The 19,557-nt window shown below is 49.7% G+C and overlaps 1 protein-coding gene across 3 annotated transcripts in view; it reads left to right on the top strand.

Moving 5' to 3' along the window:
* SMYD2 (SET and MYND domain containing 2) overlaps positions 1-19,557 on the top strand; it is a 52,220-nt gene that overhangs the window by 20,052 nt on the left and 12,611 nt on the right. For 2 of the 3 annotated variants that reach the window (XR_013959396.1, XM_080647311.1), the window contains exons 2-7: positions 2,108-2,171; positions 4,411-4,617; positions 11,305-11,415; positions 13,768-13,828; positions 14,519-14,643; positions 19,417-19,484. Coding sequence is in view for 2 of the 3 variants with exons in the window: in XM_080647311.1 (XP_080503437.1) it covers positions 2,108-2,171; positions 4,411-4,617; positions 11,305-11,415; positions 13,768-13,828; positions 14,519-14,643; positions 19,417-19,484 (636 nt within the window). In the remaining variant the exon portion in view is untranslated. The remainder of the gene's footprint in view (positions 1-2,107; positions 2,172-4,410; positions 4,618-11,304; positions 11,416-13,767; positions 13,829-14,518; positions 14,644-19,416; positions 19,485-19,557) is intronic. The other variant, XM_080647312.1, reaches the window with a different exon arrangement.

Consider the following 19,557-nt stretch of genomic DNA (forward strand, 5'->3'; position numbering starts at 1 on the left):
TGACCGCACCTCCGCTATGCCCACAGCCAATCAGAGTGAGTATGCAAATTAGAAGGCCAAAGATGGCGGCCGCCCAGCTGCTCCAGGCGTGGAGTGGCCAGGCCCAGCAGGACACCTACTATGAGAAGGAGGGGTGGGGGGCGGGAGCGATGCCTGGGTCCCAGGTGCCGGAGGAAAACCCGTGCTGGAAGCCATGGAAAGGAAGGCCTATTGCACGAATCTCTTCGTGCAACAGGCCTCTAGTCTTTTATATCGGGATCTTCCCACTGGTTTGAGAGGCTCTTCAGTGGTCTGTGTATGGGCTTTGGGCTCATGAGCCCTTGAAATGTTACAGAATTTCCTGTTGTTTCCTGGGGGTGAGGGAGTCGGGAGAAGGTGGGTTGTTGGGGAGAATGAATAGCTTCAGTCAAACTCTTATTAAAGAGAGTCTGTGACCTCACCCTCGCAAAAGCAAACATTAACAAATGACAGTTTCAGACATTTTTGTGGGCTGGCATCTCCCCACCCAGGATGCATTTGCAAACACTTCTTTTTGGAAAGAATTTTGGAAGTCCCCTCCCTGGCTTTGCCCATCTTTGCTCTCCATCCCCCTGGCACTTCTTCAAGGCCCACAGCCCTGAGCCCTTACTTCCATGTCCCTTCATGTCCTCTTTCCCCAGATAAAAAATGCAAGACAGCAGGGACCTCACATCTCATTTATTTCATCTTCCAAAGCGCAAAGTCAGAGTATGGAGCCCTTGAGACGCAACCTCAGGGGCATTTCAGGCCAGAGGATACACTCCGCTAAATCCGTGGGTTCCCTTGTGAGCTGGTGAGATGTGCAAACTCGGAACATTTATTTATGCCTCAGCGGCAAGATGTGCTTTTCTCCCACCCGTGCTTCAGGCGGCTCCTGGGAAGCCAAGCGCTGTCATGAAAACGGCAGGACAGCTTGCTTCCTTCCAACAGTGGGGCGCCCGACCTGGATCCCGTAGGAGTTGTGTGGTGACTACCACTGGCTGCCGGGAGCGGAGGAGGCTTCTGCAGCGCGATTATGCCCATTCTAGAACCCCGGCTCCTCCGGCGGGCGCAGAGGGGGTGGCCATGAGGTGCCGCCCTCAGGGCAGCGCCTCTGGAGGCAGAGAATGCCCCTCGTGGTGCTGGCATGTCTACGGGCCAGAAAGCCGGCTGCAGTGCCGAGCGTGCGAATCAGACAGTGCGCTTTACAGATAGTGGTCTGATGGAAACCATATGGGGGTCCCCACCTCCAGACAATCGTTTAAGAGTTCTGTCCGTGTGGGGTTTAATTCAGTAGCTTCACAGGTTTTTTTTTTTTTTAAAAAGCTTTGGCTTGTCTAATGCTCATCAACTGCTATGCACGCAGCAGTTGGAAAGCTCCGGTATCCCTGTCCTTCCTGGGAAGCAGATATGACCCCAGTGCACAGGGAGCGTTGACCGAATTAGGAAGAGGCAGGAGAATCGCTCCGGAGCACACTGACAGGTGGTGTAGGGACCAATCACAGCCAGTCCTCCTGTACTCAAGGATATGCCCCCGCTCGCTCGGTTGCATTGTTTTCAAACTTCACTTTCTGGACATTTGAATTATGGACATAGGCAGTCTCATCTCCTGCATCACTGGCGTCTCATAAACAATAAAGCTGTCACTCACTCTGCAGTTTCCTGTATGCCCTAGTCCTCCATCTTCAGGATGTCAAACCTCCACCCTGGTTTATGTCTGTCCCTCGGCAGCAGGTGAGGAAATCAGGACCTAAAAGCCTTTGAGTTGCCCAAACTACTGAGTCATAGTGCAGGTGATGGGAGCAGCGGTGGTGTCCCAAGCCAGGTGCACGAGCAGAGAGCATGGTGTCCCCCTCCTCGGAAAGTGCCCTTCACGGCTGCCGAGGACGGTAAATGTCGGAGCGTGTGCTATTGGACCCGCTCACTCCTCCTCAAGGACTGAATCTGGTCAAAATCTCCTCTGGGAAAACGCCACTGATCCGTGGGAGAGGCAGGTATGGGGAATCTTGGCTCTGCTTCCCGACCAGATGGCTTGGATTATTGCATGATAAAATGTGCGGCTTCACGTGTCTGTGCCTCTCGCCACTACCGTGCCCTTTCTGTTTTTAAGGAAAGAAGGATTGTCCAAATGTGGAAGATGCAAGCAGGCATTTTACTGCAATGTGGAGTGTCAGGTAGGTGCTGGGCCAACTGGCAGGGAGGGCCTTGTTTCCATAAACATCGGGACCCCCAACATCCTTCTCTGGCTTGTCGCGGCTCCCCCAGCGCCCTCCTGCAGGCGGAGCTGGAAAGCCTCGTTGTGGTGTGGGATGTGGCTGGATACCCCTGTGCGCTGACCCAGGACCCGGACAGTAAGATTTGGGCGCTATTTATAGGACCAAGAAAAGGGGGCAGGAGAAGTGGGAAAGACACAAGGAGAGCCACGAAGGGCACAGGCAGGTGTTTGACAGTTTGCCCCCAAGGCCACCAGCAGCAGATGGAACATGCAGAGATGACAGATGAGACATGCTCAAGTGCTGTCTTTAAAATGTTTACACCCCTCTAGCAGGCCACACCCTTGGGCTCTTTGAACCCAGCCTGATTCCAGCTAGACTTAGGTGAGCCCCTGGCATGGCCTTCGTACATACAGCTAGAGGGTGGCTGCTCCGAACTTGGACTGGGACTGGGGCTGGGCGGGTTCAGGAGGCTGGCTGCGTGCAGACCACGGGCATCTGGTTTGATGGAGAAGTATCAAAGGGACCTGTAACTTGGGGATGGGAAGCGCTTGGAGGAAGTCTTGTGGGCTCCTAGGGGAGTGGGGGTTGAGGGGGAGAGACAGAGTGAGAAAAACATTGATGTGAGAGAGACACATCGATTGTTTGCCTTCCACACGCCCCGACCAGGGCTGAAGATCGAACCCGCAATCAAGGTACATGCCCTTGACTGGAATCGAACCCAGGACCCTTCAGTTCACAGGCCCATGCTCAATCCACAGAGCCGAACTGGCTAGGGCTCCCCAGTCAATTTTTTCAATGGAAACCTAAAAAACACACCCTGGGACATGCTGATGCTCTTAAACAGCGGCTCCAACTGATGGAGTGACTTGGTGTCATTCACATCCCGCCTCCCACCCCCCCATCTACTTCTAATCACCCACGATTTCATTTGTTTCCTTCTCTCCCTGTGCAGCTGGCCTCTGAATGTCCCCAAAGAGCGTTATATAGCCATGGGAGAGGTTGCTAAGCCTTTATGTCATCTGACCGAGGCGCTCCAGCCACGGTGGGCTCTTGCCAGAATGAGGCCCAGGCTGTGCCATTGGTGAGGGCGTGTCTCCCTTGTTGGCACCTGAGGCCACATGCACAGTCCACCTCTCTGCGTCTCCAGGGCAGGCTTCCGGAGGCTGCCCGCCTGTGCGACAGTGAGAATGTACATGGGCCCGTGGTTGAGTTTTCGGGGAGTGGGCCTTCTCTTGAAAAGGAGAGACCATACGTTGCTCCCACCAATTGTGGATAGAATATTCCGTGGTTATTTGGCTGTGGCGTTGGAGATGTCGGTGAGCTCTGGGACTTCTGTGATGTGACCCAGGCCTGATAAGTTAGCTGTTTCTATATTTAACTTAAACACATCTAGAAAAAATAACATTACATTCTGGGTCTCTAGAGAAGCAGGTAGTAAATCACATACAGTTCAGGGAATATGACCCGGACTAGCAGGAGGCCGGGACCCCAACTCTGCAACTTACTAGCTCTGTGAACTTGGCAATTCCAGGGACATCCCTCCACCTCAGTGTCTTCAAATGTAAACAAGGACAGTAGTGCCCATTGTAGTGAATTGTCCAGGCCAAGTGATAGATATGAAATCTATCTCAATTGACACTGTGTACAGGGGCGAGGGCTTATGAAAAAATAATGTTACAGTAATTCAGGCGGGACTGAAGCTCAGGCTTATGCTAAGAATAATGCATACAGCCTGCTTTAGATTTAAGGGGCTTATTATTTTTTTTTTTTAACCTAAGATAGTGGCTGGATCCTGAGAGCTTGAGACCACTAATGGTGTGCACTGTGTGAGTGATGCTTATTATAAAACGAGTCTTCACTTCTCTGATTACCTGTGAACTCGGCATTAATAGAGAACATCGGGTTGTGTGAGGTGCTGAGTCAACTCTGGGTGTCTTAAGCATAAGCTAGCATCCTGTCAGCCTCACGAGGTGGCATTATTTTAATGAATCATCATGGTCCGTGTTGGGGTTTTAAGGTGGCTCTGCGGTTCCCCTGCCTTCAGGACCTAGTCTCCCAGATTTGCAGATTCAGAAGCCCATTTATGAGCACACAGTGAGGGGTGCCCTCTCCCGGGAGGTTCACATCAACCAAACACCCCAACCCGAGTGCCTGTTTATTACCTCACAACAGGCAGCCTGACATTCTCTTCCTGTAGTCAAATTGTACAGCTGGTCAAATCCTGAAGAGCTTGCCTGGGGAGCAAGGAGCCCCGGGATGGAGGATGCAGTCCTGTGATTTGAAGCCGTGTTCAAAGGTCTTAGGCAGCTCGCTGAGTTCAGCCTCGCAGTGTGTGGAGAGTTCCTGCTGCTTGCCCAGTTCCTGGGCCGGCCACGCACCCTCAGTCCGGGAAGCACGTCTCCAGGTCAGTTTTCCTGTGCGTCTGCTAAGGATCTAGGGGCCAGAGAGCCCTCCTCCATGACCAGTGATAACACCGCTCCCGAAGCCCCTGGTTTCCAGAGATGACAAGCTGGACCTGTTTGTTTCCCTTCTGTGTCTGTCATCGGCCTCCTCTGGTAGAAGGAGGAGGCTGACGCCCAGGGTTTTCCATCCTTTAGTGCTGAAGAGCTAAGTAGGTGCAGGGCACAGCATTACAGTGAGACAGCGTGGTCCCAGGGATTTAATAACAGTAAGGGCAAGGGCGTCCTGCGTGCTCAGGGAGGAATCCGAGGCATTTGCTCCGGATGAAAATGCCTTCAGGACTCCGCCTGCGGGAATGTTTGGATGGGATCCGCATGGAGGCACAAAACAAGAGCAGGAGGAGGAAGGTAATTGAGTGATTCTCCACCTGAGAAAGCCTCGCCCTCCCTGGGCCTCCTTCACAGGTGGGCCCCACCCGCCTGCAGGCCTCAGGGGGTCACCACCACACAACAGAGGGTGAGGCTGGAATGAAGGTGACCAGGTTCAGCCCAAGTCGATAAAAAGACGCCCATACTGGTTGAGTGACCTGCCTGACGTCACGCAGTGCATACCAAGGGCTAGAGGAGGCCTGTCACCACTTCCCAACGCTCTGTGTGGGCATGCTGAGGGCCCCCTGGGGAAAAAGGCACCAGGGGAACGGGTTCCAGAAACAGAGTGGGCTTTTCATGGACGTGTGCCTTCTCCCCAGACCCTTCTCTGTAACCTCAGCGTGTTAGGATTTTGCTGTATTTTCTACAGTTTGGCTGTATCCTGTCCCATTGACTTTCTCCTCCTCCTTCACTTGACTCAGTGTGATCCTGCCAGAAGAAAGATTTTAATGGATGATGCATAAAAGGGTAATGGGAGGAAATACAAAAGAAACAGAAAGTGCTTTTTAGTCAGGCTTGTGTTGTAACCTGTGTGTCTTCATGAACAACATTTGTTTTTATAAATATGCCTGGAAAGCTCAGTGTATTCTTCCCTCGCTCAGACTTCCTTAAACGGCACCATGACATGTTTCAGAGACGCGCTTTAGAAAGTCGGTGGTTTTTAGAGGAATCATTGGAATGTAGAACTTTCTGAGTTGTTATTTCTTAACATCAACAAGCAGAAAAAAAAAACACCTGTTTGTGTTGTTTACATGGAGGTGATGCGGTTATGAGTGCTTTTGAAAGTAGGAAGGAGCATCCCTGGCCTAGATAAAAAGAATTTTTAAAAGCACATGTGAGGAGCATGTGACTAAAGATGTGAGAAAGTCCTTGATGTTTGTCAACTGGAAAAAAACCCTGACGTGTAGAAAATGCGTCAGGCATGCTCCCATGGTGGTTCTGGGTGATTAGTGAATGGGCCGGAGTCATGGGTTCCATTTGGTTAAATTCCCTTTGGTCTCACAGACATAGGAAGCATCGTAAACTGAGCCACTTATTTTTAAATAATATTTAGAAACCTTTTCTACATGTTTTACACGGGAAAAATCTGTGTACGAGCGGCCGAGTGCATCCCTACAATCACTCTTTCACGGGGAATACGGAACAGAGCGTGTGTCCTCGGGGTGGGGGTTCAGCAGCATGGGTCACCTCCCAGTGAGATGGTCCTGCTTCCGTTTGCTCTCCCTTCCTCTCGAAGGGAATGGAAAGTGTGTGGCATTTTCTCACTAGTCCACATTGTGGGAAAGCGCATATATGTGTGTACAAGTGGCCTGTGTCTGCTTTGAAAGGCGCCGTGAGAACTAGAGAGACTCCAAATGCAAGCATTAGAGAGGGAGACGTGGCAGTAAAAACCGGGTCTCCTGAGCCAGGAAGACAGTGTGTCCTTCGCTCTGCAGAAAACTGGCTGGCTGAGCAGTCACTCTTCCAGGCTTGGAGATGCTGGTGCACGGTGAGACAGTTTAGCAACTCTTTCTGCCTCTTTAAGCACTTCTGTCCGTGCACAAAACGGTAAGCCGTGCAGAGCAGGTGGTACGTTGGCTCAAAATGAAAGAGAAGTTTAAAAGGTACAAAAAAGAGTCCATGTCTTACTTTTATGTGGATTGACTTGTTTGAGTTGAGTGCCCTGGTAATCTGTGCTTCCTGTAGAAAACTCGGAAAGTCCAGTCTGAAAGATCAGGAAGAGTATCTATAATATTACTTTCCAGAAAAAAAAAATCACTAGTGATGCTTTGGTATACGCCTTTTGGAATCCTTCCTATGCATTCCTTTTTACTGTATATTATTTTTTTCTGGAAAATGGGATCTGAGTTTACATAAAAATTTTTATAAAGATTGCAATCAGGGCAGTAGTAATAGCTTGGATTTAGAAGGGGAAAAAATAGGATAAAAGGTTTTAGAGAAACTGACCAAAAAATGTTTTAAAAAACACAAAGGGTTGCAGAACTACTTTGTGTACAAAGAAGCTGCTAATACAAAAATAAATAGATAGATAGATAGATAGAAGGCTAGCCTAATTTTCCCCCAGTTTTGTCCAGTCTGATTGTTTATAATCGTATGTGCAAAACTAGGGCAAGTTGCCTCTGTCAGGTTCTCTAAGATAATGTCATCATCACCTTCCTACAGAAAGTGAAAACATTATGATTCTGATTAATTTCCCCTGATGAAACTTACGTGATTCTGCACTTCCTGGAGGCAGGCCATCTTTCAGCTTTAACTGCTGTTTGGGACCGTATCACGTTACGGGTGCTCATGCTTTTGTCTGGAGTTCTGATAAAACCATAAACTATATAAAGTCAAAGACTTCATCTCCCATCCCTGCCTCTAGGGTCAGTTGCAGAGCTCACTGAATGAATGAATGAATGAATGAATGAACCCATAAATGAACAATTACCCTGCCGTGAGGGCCCTGTGTGCCAGGCACTGTCCTGAGTGCTTCCTGTGGATGAGCTGGGTGGACCCTCACACGTCCCTTTCTGGTGACATGAATGCCTGATTATCCTTGGAAGGCCCTACATTTCTTGGTAGGACTCAAGCTTTGTACCTGATTAACACTGTTGGAAGGTGTAAAATCATAGACTCAGGCTTCTGGACCTGCTAAGTAACTTAAGGATCATGTTATTTACGACCAAGGATACGGACGCAAAGGGATTAAGAGGCCTATCTGTCGTCATATCACCGCTTCGCTGTAGAGTGGGCATAAGAATGCAAGTTTCAGTCCAGCCGTGTGGCTCAGTGGTTGAGCATCGACCTATGAACCAGGAGGTCACACACAGTTTGATTCTTGGTCAAGGTCATATGCCCGGGTTGCAGGCTCGATCCCCAGTAGTGGGCATGCAGGAGGCAGCCCATCTATGATTCTCTCTCATCATTGCTGTTTCTGTCTTTCTCCCCCTCCCTTCCTTTCTGAAGTCAATAAAATTACATTAAAAAAAGAAAAAGAATTTAGGTTTCCCGACCCCCGACCAGCATCCTATCTGACAGCACTCTGCTCTCCTCCCCTAGCGCGATCCTTGTGGGTAGGTTCCCTTCCCTTTGCGGGCATTTACATCAGTAAGTGTCAACATTGCGTGCTATTTATACTCACATTAATTTTGTACCAAGTATCTGAATAAATAATGAACAACTCATATGAAGAAATGTCAATATTAAACTTCTTTCTCCCAGGAGCTCATTGTTGTTAAACATCAGAGGCACCATCCACAGTTCAGAAAGCCAGTCTCTCCCAGGCCCTGCAAAGGCCTTTTGTTAGAGCTCCTGGGGTCAGAGTGGACCTCATTCCCAGTTGTCAGTCACTGTCTCTGGCAGATGTTCCCATGAGCATCCCAAGGCCTGGAGCCCTCTTTGTCTTTCTCTTTTTGCTTTGCATCTGGGAAGGGCGCTGGCTTGCCTGCAGGGAGCTGGACCCACCTGCCCCTACCTCGTGGCACCGCGCTCTTTTTTTAGGCTTTGGCTAAAAGCAGATCCCCTTCTCCCCGGTGCAGACCTTGTCATTTCTCCCTCTCCCCGCTCTCAGTTATATTTGGCACGGCGTTATTTAACTCTGCAGAACATCTTGGCACAGCACCGGAGCCAAGGGTCTGTGTCACACACAGCATTCAATCACTAAGTGACACCGTGTCCTTCCTCCTTGGAACAGGGTGGAGGGAAGGGAAGGGGGTAGGGAGTCATCTTCATTCATTCAGCAACCTTACTGAGGGCCTCGGAAAAGTCAGGCCCTGTTCTAAGCTCTGGGGTGATAGGTGGGAACAAAACAGACCAAGTTCCTTTGTTGTAATGGCGTGGGGGACCACTAAGCCAGAAACCTAATGAATGTGTAATACATCAGGTGGTGAGAGGTACTAAGGAGGAACATAAAGATGCAGAAAGTGCTGTTTGGGGCAGGGTATCTATCCAAGGCAGATGTCCTGAAAAGGCGATGGGAGCAGAGACATGGAAGAGCGAGGGAGGGGTGATGTGGGTATTTAGGAGAAAGTTCCAGCCAGGAAATCCGGCAGGTGCCAAAGGTCCTGAGGCAGGAGCATGCTTGGTTTGTTCAGGATCAAGCAGGAGAGTGTGCGGCCCTCGTGGTCAGGAGCCGGGGGGGTGACTCCTCGCTTCATGTGTGTCCTCACAGGTCACCTGAGGCTTTGCCTTTTGCTCTGGGAGGAGAAGCCAGTAGGAGGCTCTGAGCTGAGAGGTGGCATGATCGGATTTTGTTTAACAGGCTGATTACCCTGGCTGCCCTGTTGATCACAGGCGGGGGGCGGGGGGGTGGGCGGCGCGTGGGGATGGGGTCGGCAGAGCCAGGCATCCCGGTCGAAGGGGTCAAAGGCGTCGAAGGCAAGGGCAGTCATCACCGTGAGAAGCATCAGGGCTGCAGTGGGCTGGAAGGGGGTAGTGAGAAGTGATCGGGTTCTAGGCGTACTTTGAAGGCACAGGTGACGGGCTTGCCCGAGAGGAGAGGAGCGTGCATGTGAGGGAGACAAGGAGGCCTCCAGGTTTCTGGCTCGAGCATCTGAAAGAATGGGCTGCGGTTTCCTGAGGAGGAAAGGCTGAAGGAAGAACGGACAGCACCCAGTGCCACTGAGGAAGAGTGTCTGGCAACTCCATCAGTATCCACGTGCTCTGACATTTCCCACATATAAAATGATCCCCTCCACCCTTCACCCCTCCAAGCCTTCACCCCATTTCTCCCAGTTTCTCTCTCTCTCTCTCTCTCTCTGTCTATGTCTCTCTCTGTCTCTCCCACTGCCAGCAGCCGGTGGGTACTCCACACTGTCACACCTGTTTTTATTTTTAAAGCTGGCCATGACCTCCATGGTGTCTGGTCAGTTCTCGGCCATCCCACACTAGCCTTGTCACCAGCTGTCACAATCATTTCTTCTCCACTCCTTACCCTCTTCCATGGTCCCACAGTACCTCGTGTCCTGTCCCCCCTCAGCTTCCTGGACTCCATGGCATCACCCCCCTTCCTGTACTGAGCGCGTATCCTCCACCCTCAACCTGGGGCATAAAACTTGAAGACGTGGGAGAGAAAGGATTACAGTTTTCCCATTTTCTCCGCTGAATCTGCAGGAAGCCTTATGTCTAAACTAGAGGCCCGGTGCACAAAATTCGTGCACGGGGGTGTGTGTCCCTCAGCCCAGCCTGCACCCTCTCCAATCTGGGACCCCTCAAGGGATGTCCGGTGGTATCAGGCCTAAACGGGCAGTCGGACATCCCTCTCACAATCCAGGACTGCTGGCTCCCAACTGCTCACCTGCCTGCCTTCCTGATTGCCCCTAACCGCTTCTGCCTGCCAGCCTGATCACCCCCTAACCACTCTGCCAGCCTGATTGATGCCTAACTGCACCCCTGCCAGCCTGTTTTCCCCTAACTGCCCTCCCCTGCCAGCCTGTTTTCCCCTAACTGCCCTCCCCTGCCAGCCTGTTTTCCCCTAACTGCCCTCCCCTGCAGGCCTGGTCACCCCTAACTGCCCTCCCCTGCAGGCCTGGTTCCTCCCAACTGCCCTCCCCTGCTGGCCTGATCGCCCACAACTGCCCTCCCTTGCAGGCCTGGTCCCTCCCAACTGCCTTCCCTTGCTGGCCATCTTGTGGTGGCCATCTTGTGTCCACATGGGGGCAGGATCTTTGACCACATGGAGGCAGCCATCTTGTGTGTTGGAGTGATGGTCAATCTTCATATTACTCTTTTATTAGATAGGATATCCCCAGCAGGTGCCGTTGCCACCTCCCTGAGGGCCCCCGATGAAGCCCTCACGTGCATTTTGTTGTCGCCTGTCAGAGGGGACAGGTTGCTGTGCGTGCCAGCTGGCCATGTGCCCTGACGTGAGACCAGGGCCAGAGCAGAGCTGCAAGGCAGGGGAGCTAGGTCCGGGGCTTCGACCCAGAGCACTCGCCCCTGCGCCATGACCGCTCCTGCAGAAGATCACAGTCTGTGATCAGAGAGGGCCAGGTGCATGCGGGGCCTGGAGCAGCGAGAGGCTGCAGAAAGACGCGAGACGCTCGTGAAGAGGCACAGAGCCATGTCCTCATCCTGACAGCCTTGGCCAGGCCCGCGTCAGGGTTATGGGACCGTAGGCACCTTAAAGGATGTTTTCATCTCTGGCTGTTGTGAGCATCGTGATGTTTTCCAAAAGGAAACACGTTTCACTTGACCTTAGCTGGGAGGACTTGTTGCATCCTCCCCTCTCGCACTTCATTCCAGTTCGTGTGCGTTGAATCGCATTTTTTTAACCTTCCCAGAAAGAAGATTGGCCCATGCACAAGCTGGAATGTTCTCCCATGGTTGTTTTCGGGGAAAACTGGAACCCCTCCGAGACCGTAAGGCTCACTGCAAGGATTCTGGCCAAACAGGTGAGGACACAGGATAATGTTTAAGTGTATTTCCTTTAATTTTTTTCTTAAAGGTCAGAGAGATGAGGAACTGACCCTGTGTGATCATCTCTTGTTACTCATCCTTGGACCCGTTTCCTGTCGCCTCCGCATGGGCAGGGCTGGGAACACAACTTCAGGTGGAGGCCGGTGTGTCACTTGCCCTAGGCCACTAGGATGTTGCTTAAGCCGGGCCGGGAACATGGCCACCGCTGTGAAATTCTAAGCTTTTTTATGAGATAGGATTACGTGGGAAAATACGGATTTCCAAGGCATGAACACCTGATTGAACAGAAGAATGAGCACATCCTAGGGAACCAGCCCTTTTTTGACTCAGAGAGGGCACCCCATGCCCCCCTCCTGTACTGGGTTCTGTCCTTCCCTGCCCACATCTAGGCGGGTGAGGGGTGGGATGGGACAGCCAGGAAGGCATATGCAAATGAGAAGAGGAAGCCGAGTGGAAAAGGAGAAACCAAGGCAAGGGGCGGAGGGGAAAAGAAAGAAGGGAGGAAAGACACGCTCTTGTGTGATCAGGACAGCAGTTTCCTCCCACGATGACGCCAGGACGGGCGGCTCTCCCCTTGTCTGCTCAGTCCTCACTGATCACCTGTCAGTGAGATGCCTGGTCTCCAAGGGGCCAAGGGAAAAAGAGGGGAGGACACAGTGTCATAGGCCACGGGGGGCTCGCAGGGCGTTTATGTCCACGGAGATGCTTGCTAATAACCGGGTGGTGGCAGAGCCTCTACTGTCATTCTTTTAAGCTGAAACTTCCCCCCCCTCTTCTTTATGCCACCACCTCCCCCCGCTTTTAAAACTTTGTATTTTTCATCTGAGCCAAATGGGATCATAATGATTAGCACCATCCTGTCCCCAGACTAAGTTGAGATCCTGGGCCACGTAAACAGAAGTGGATCATTTCCGAACTCTGAGCTCACCGCTCCGTTATGTTCAGCCGGGGTCAGGTGCTCGCTGAAATGCCAGGGCACCAGCTCAGGGTAACCAGAGGCAGGCAGGGCGCCTGCCGAGGGAGCCGGAGTCATCAGGATTGCTTTCCCTGGAGGAGATTGACTTTTGGATCCTTATTATACAGTTATCCTTAAATATATGCAGGGTACTTGGTCAGAAGGAAAGGGTAGGGGGCACGCGTGTGCCTCGGTGAGGTGTCAGGGTAAATAAGCCATCCCATTAGCTCTGCAGGCATCCTGGGAGGGTTGGGTGACCAAGCTGTTCCCCCCCCCCCCCCGCCCCCCCACCATTGATGTTATTTATAGAGTTGTGGTTAAGAACCCAGAAGGAGCTGGTGTACTTTCCTGAATGAAAAGCTTTCCCAGGCAAAACGTACTTCCGATCTTAGAGAAATTCTTCCTGTGAATGGATGATTTCCTCCCAACAAGAACTATTGAAACGTTGTGGTGCTAGGAGGGTCGCCCGAATGCTGCGATGCATTTAGACCCATTTCATTCACCTCGTATTGTAATTACTACGATTACTAATAGTCTCTTCAAGGAAAAGTTACCTGGCCACCTTTTCATCCCTGTAGGATCGGATGATTAAAAAAACAGACCATTTGTATTCTAGTGGCTTGCAAAGGATTAGGGGAGCCGGGCTACCCAGCTACCAGGGAGAAGCTTAACATGTTAACTAGGGAGGTGAGTGCGCCCTGCGAGACCACCTGTATCCCCACATTGAATAGCCAGATTACAAAGACACGCCTCGGGCCAGCTCCGGAGCCCTGCTTTTGAACTCTTGTCAACACTGAGTTTATTCATGTTCTCAAAGCCTAGCGGGTTTACTATTGTCAGCTCCTCTGGGGACGCCTAGAACAAAGGCCGCCACGCGTTTCAAGCGAATTCGGGCTCACAGACACAACCTAGAGTGTTCTTTTTGAAACACGGAATTTGAGATCATTTTAGCTTATGCTTAAAGAAAGTGTAAAATGGATGGGGGGTTTGATTTTTGTTCCTTTTCAGAAGGAGAAATAATCAATAGGACGGCTCATCTGTAGGCTCAGGGCCTTTTAAGCCAGGGCCTTAAAAAGTTGTTTTCCAGCCACTGTTCTTTCCCGTAACAAGCATTTTTTGAGCCTACTGTGTGCATAGCATTAGCGGGACGTTAGGGACACGGCAGATGCTTTAAAAAAAAAAAAAGTTTCAAAGGAGTCTTGGATTTGAACGTTGGGCAAACACTCTCAGAGTCCTAATGGTGGATTCTTGGGTCGCTTTCTCGCCTTCATTGAGAATTGTTGCTTTTCCTTCATGTGGATGTAAAAGTGAAAGCACATTTTGCCCTGGTTGTTAAGATCCGTTTCTGTGTGATCTCTTCCCCGATTACTAGAAAAGCCACCCGGAGAGAACACCTTCAGAGAAACTGTTAACCGTGAAGGAGTTTGAATCGCGTAAGTGTCTGTGTGACCAGCGGCCGAGTTACTTTTCCCCATTTTTAACGTGGATGAGGCGGGACCGAAGACGGGAGGTGACAGCTTGTCTTGGTGCGGGTGGTGATCTCATCGTGAATAGTTTTCACTTCGACTTACGCGCTGTTTTGGAAAATGACTGAAACTTGTTTTTCTGAGTCGACAGGATTACTGGGAAGTAATTAATGGGAAGTAGGAACTTGCGGGATGAGTTATTGCCTTCCCAGCCATCTCTGCGGGCTCTCCTGGCCTGCTGAATCATTTTGGATCTTTGCTGAGTTGCAGTCCTGTAAATAGCCTATGTCTTTACTGAAACTCTTTAAATGGGGTCGGGGGGCTCTCTGGCTTCTTGATCATGACACCAATGCCAGGGCCGTCTGGGGGCCCCGAATGGGCTGAGGCTCATTATTGGTCATGGCCACTCATCCCTGACCTCATGGCCAATGGTCAGTTGAAATGTCACGACCTGAGTGAGGTCAGGTGTCAGAGGAAGAGAAGAAATAGCAGCTTTTCTTCCCCTCGGGTTCATCAGTTAGACTGAGTGATGAGGAAGAATATTTTTTGGGGGCTCCCCATCCATTTCCTGTCTCCTCCGTGCCATTTACAGTAAGAAAAGGGTGTCGCTAAAAGCCCAGTTTTCTACCTGCTGAATCACGGTGTGTTTACCCACAGATCTGGATAAATTAGACAACGAGAAGAAGGATTTGATTCAGAGTGACATTTCTGCTCTCCATCACTTTTACTCCAAGCACCTCGAGTTTCCCGACAACGAGAGCCTGGTGGCGCTCTTTGCACAGGTAAGGGGAACAGTGTCAGGGGTATGACGTGAGCTTCCCCTGCCCGAGCCTGGTCCCCAGCACACACTCGGGGAACGTGAACAGAAATAGGGTGATGGCCTCTGTGAGGACAAGCCTCCCGACCTGTTGGACCCCGTTTGGCATGGCCTTGCTCGGTGGCCTTGAGCAGATCAGGGTCCTCCCTGTGCTGGCCTCGAGGTGATGGGTGGAGCACAGGAAACTCACCCTTCCTCTGCCCCGTGTCCCAGGAAGAGTTTATGAAAACAGAGGCCTTGCCAGTGCCCAGTGCCATGGCACACAGAGAGCTCTTTGAAAAGAAAAGACCGCTTGAGGATCCCCCATTAAATTTTACCTTCCTTCTCTTAAACCCTCCATTCTGACAGCAGTGTTGTTTTATTCCTACCCACACGGTGCTGATAAAGCTGAGGCACATACAGGTGTCCCCGAGAGAGGCCCTCTCCCATGGCCTAGAAGAAGAGTCACCCCAGAGGGGAGCCCCAGGAAGTCTGGGTGCAGAGAGCCTGGCTAGAAATCTTTAGAGAAGCCCATGTTTACCCAAAAGATATCCTACAAAATTAGAGAAGGTTCTAGACAAGAGCAACTTTAAAGAACTGGAAAGGCTAAGGCTCGGGCTCAGGTAGAACAGAGAAGAAAGTGCTGCTGGCACCCTCAGCTTCTTGTTACTGCGAGGGTGGCCCATCCTGGCACACCTGCCAGATCGGACCTTCCTCCCTAATACGCCTGCGTTTCCCCCGCAAGCTGAACGTGCTGAATACTGACTGCCCCATGGCGCCAGAAGCTGCCTTCCCCTGCCGGAACCTCAGGCTCTGGGTAGAGGAAGGAGCTTGGGTAGAAACTCACACGTTGTTCTCAGCACAGGATAAGCATCCCCTGGGGACCCTTTGACCCAATAATTACATTTCCAGGAATGTGTCCTAAGGAAGCCATCAGAGATTATGGGCAGAGATGGGCACGCCATTTTTTTATTGTGGGGTTCTCTTTAAAACTAAGGAAAAAAAATATTCTAAATGGTCACCAGTAAGAGTTTGGTAAATAAATTATGGCATCTACTGGAAGTTATGTTTCAAAGGATGTCTAAAGACATGGAAAAGCACTGATGATGGTACATTAAGCGTAAAAGCAGGATGAATGTGTGTAATATGAAATACACACATACGTGAAAAATGCTTAGGTGGAAGTTCACAGTCGGTCATCTGCTGAGTTGTGGAAAATTTTTGCTTTTTTTTTCGCTGGATGATTTCTTGGATTTTCTACAAGGAGCATGTGTAACTTAAGAAAAGAAGAAAAAGAAGAAAAAGATGGAAAGAGGACCACAATTCTCCCACTTTAAAAATTACACAGGAAGAGAGAAGCGAGCTTCATCACCTCCCCCGCCCACCTTCAACCCAGGAGCACGACTGCCCGCAGTTGGATGAGCTCCTTTAGAAACAGATGCATTTCTGCTGTGGGACCGTCCGCTAGGAAACAGAGCGATTCTTTGTGAAGAGAAAGGAGGTTCAGGTTACGATATTAAAGCACTGACAGTGCAAACCTCCCTGTTTTTCATGTTATTCTGATTTACAACGGACTTCGCTAAGCATCCCAAAACAGGGATTTGGGTAACAAAGGAAAGTTGAGGTATTGACTTCTCTTACATTTAAAAAAAAAAACTAGATAAGTGACTTTTTTTTCTTGGTTAGTTGAGGCATGGTTATGTGAGAAAGCAGAAGAGGTGAAATAAATACACGGTACTTCTAGCTGTGAAAAAAAGATAGCTTTTCCTCCAAGACAGAAATGCATGCTGGTAGGACTTCTCAGTGGTGACATGGTGGATATGGGACCATATTTTCATTACCAAAACTCAAGATCTCATAAGCAGTATATTTGTGGTGAAAAATACTGAGAGTCTGGATTTTGAACTAACTCAGGAGATCCAGGAGATAGATACAAATACATGTACACACACATACATATACATACACGTATATACACACACATATACACATATACTAGTATATGCACACATATACATATACACACACATAAACACACATATTCACTCACACATGTATAACCTTAGATAATTAATTCCTTTATAGACTTTATATTCATCAAATCATAATATCCATTCTGAGATACACAAACACACACACACATATATATTTTTTCATATGTACATTTGGAAATGGACACTCAGTATCCCCAGAGAAAACTCTAAAACAAAAATAACAAGTGCTGTCCCAGCCTCACACCACGCTCTGGTCCTGCCTCCCGGCCCCCAGCCCCCCATCCGCTGTTCCAGCCTCCGAGCCCGTTCCTCTCTGGCTCACGGGAGGGTGGTGGGTTAAGGTGTGGCCCAGCCGCAGCTGGCGGCCGAAGGTGCCTGCACTCCCTCCACAGCACGGAGGTGCGTTTTAATTGCCCGGAGCATGTGCATGGTTGGGAAATGTATTTTTGGTGTGCGGCCTACATCTAGTCTAAATGCTAATTATGAGAATAGCTTTCGTGAGGCACTTACACTTGATTTGACGTGGGGAGAGGAAAGGACCATGGCCCATGCATCTTTCTTAACACCCAAGTTCACTCTTCTCCTCTAGGGATATTCCAGAAGGCAGGGAGAGCTCACAGGCAAATTGCTGTGCAGTTTGGCTTAAACACCATCACCACCTCCGTGGAAGGGACAGTGACGACACTGTGCTTATAGGAGCCTTTGCTTGTGAAGAAACACACTCACTCTTGCACAGTAAGAGGAGGAGGGCAGAGGGAAAAAAGCCTCTGGTGGTCATAGAACATTCGAGCCTGAGGCATTTGGAGTCAGAGACTGGTCCGCTGGAGCTCCAATGCAGAGGGAGAGACAAAGAAGAGAAGGAGCAAGTGTCCCATCTCTCAAGTTAGTCTGTCCCTAGATCAGTTTGAAAATTGCTGCTAAATTCTCTCATTCATTCTGCAAGCATGTTCTGTCGTCTTGTGGGTCCCAGACACGGCTGAGGCGTGTTGGTATCCAGTCTGAGACTCTATATAGATCACTCAGTACTCACTAAGGTGCAGGACACACCGTTCATGCTCCAGTAAACTTTGTGGAATGAATGAAAATCCTAATTAAACTCTTACCTATTGTTGATGGATAGTCATTGCTTAATGGTAGCTGGTTAACGTCCTGATGACAGAATAGGCCTGGACACTTGAAGTTGGCCCAGAAAAATGGTATGCTGAGTCTTCTACATAGAAATGCCCAACATCTCAGGATTTCAAAAGCTGTGTATTATTCTACTAATCCTCAGTCATCTCTTCTTATGTTGAAAATTGTAAATATGTTGAATTGTAAAAACTGTAAGTCAAACCCATCACAGCCTTAACTTCTCTGTGTAGCAAGATTCCCAGGCCTTTGACACTGGCCCTTTAATTTTAAGTAAAACTGCCACATTAACATTCGTAGATCAGAACGGTTTTCAGAGAAACTTGGTGTCGTGTAAAGGAAACACTTGTGTTTCTGACAGGTTTGCTGTCAGCATGTCTAGTTTGAATTCTGATTCCTTACTTTCCCACTTGCTCCTTATGTGGCCTTGAACAAGTTACTTAAATCCTTGACCTCCCTGAGCCTCAGTTTCCACATCTGTAAAGTGGGTTATGCCAGAGTCGTAGTGCAGACTGCGAGAGGTAAATATGCAGCACCGAGCACAGTGCCTGGGCCAGAGGAAGTGCTCCTCGAATGCTAGTTTTCAAAAGCCCATTCATCGGTCTGAAATGCACCAGTGCGGTGTCTCTGCTGTGGAAGAGCATGGTCCCCTCACACCTTCCTATCGGCTTGGGAGGACAAGACTCTCCACCTTCGCTGCTGGCGTTGGACAAGTCACCGCTCCTCTCTGACCTCAGTTTCACCATCTGAAAAGTAGAGAGACTGAGTCCCCTTCCAGCTTTGAAGCTAGATTCAAATGAAGGCACCCACTGGGTGTTTCTTGAGGGCACAGATTTTTGCCGTGTTCATCCCGTGTGCACAGTGCCCAGCACATGAGTTCTCAGTGAATGTCCGTGAAAAGAGTGAATTTATGGAGCAACCTGAAACTGGGGTTGTGTATTCCTCTTTTTTATCCTGCTAGCTGTAAGTTCCACTTCCAGAATGGTGAGCTGCCCTTGGTATTTTCCAATGTAACATCTCTTTTCAAGGATGCGAGAGTGGCCAGTGGTTGACCGGGCCAGCCATGCAAGGAAGGTCTCAGCTCCTTAGCGCCAGGCTGCTCTGCCTCTCAAGGGGCAGGCAGCCATTAGATCAGCTGTATAAGGGCTTTCCTGTTTACCGCCTCACCACAGGAGATGGGTACCAGAATAAGTGACTTCTTTCATGGGAGAAAGTCAAGGACACTGGACTCAGAGATGGGCTCAGGGTCACACGACAGATCTGTGGCATTCTGAATCAGGCTCTCAGAATACGAACTCCCAGGCAAATATGCAGACGTTAATCCTTGGACCTCTGTGGTCTGTGCCGTTGGGCGACTGCGTGTAGGTGGATGGGCAGGCTAGACCAGGGGTCCTTCCTCTGACCATTTCGCTTTTGCGAATTTTGTTTGAACAAAGGATACCTTGGCCGAAAGAAAGGTTTTTAAATCACTAAACCAGAACATCTTCCTCATGAATTAAAGGTCAGAAATGAAAGCGATGATCTCTAGCCAGACAGAAGGTCAGAAATTCAAAGGTCAGACACGAAAGCAATGATTTCTATCCAGAAAAAGATTTAGCGCATTATTTTGTTTTCTTTCTCCCCCGTTCTCACTGCAGGTTAACTGCAACGGCTTCACAATTGAGGATGAAGAACTGTCTCATTTGGGATCAGCAATATTTCCCGAGTAGGCTGAGTTTGACTTCTTTTCTTTTTACTTGTTTAACATTAATTTGATTTAAAAAAAAAAAAATAACCTA

This window comes from Plecotus auritus (genome assembly GCF_963455305.1).
Source record: "Plecotus auritus genome assembly, chromosome: 12".
NCBI lineage: Eukaryota > Metazoa > Chordata > Mammalia > Chiroptera > Vespertilionidae > Plecotus > Plecotus auritus.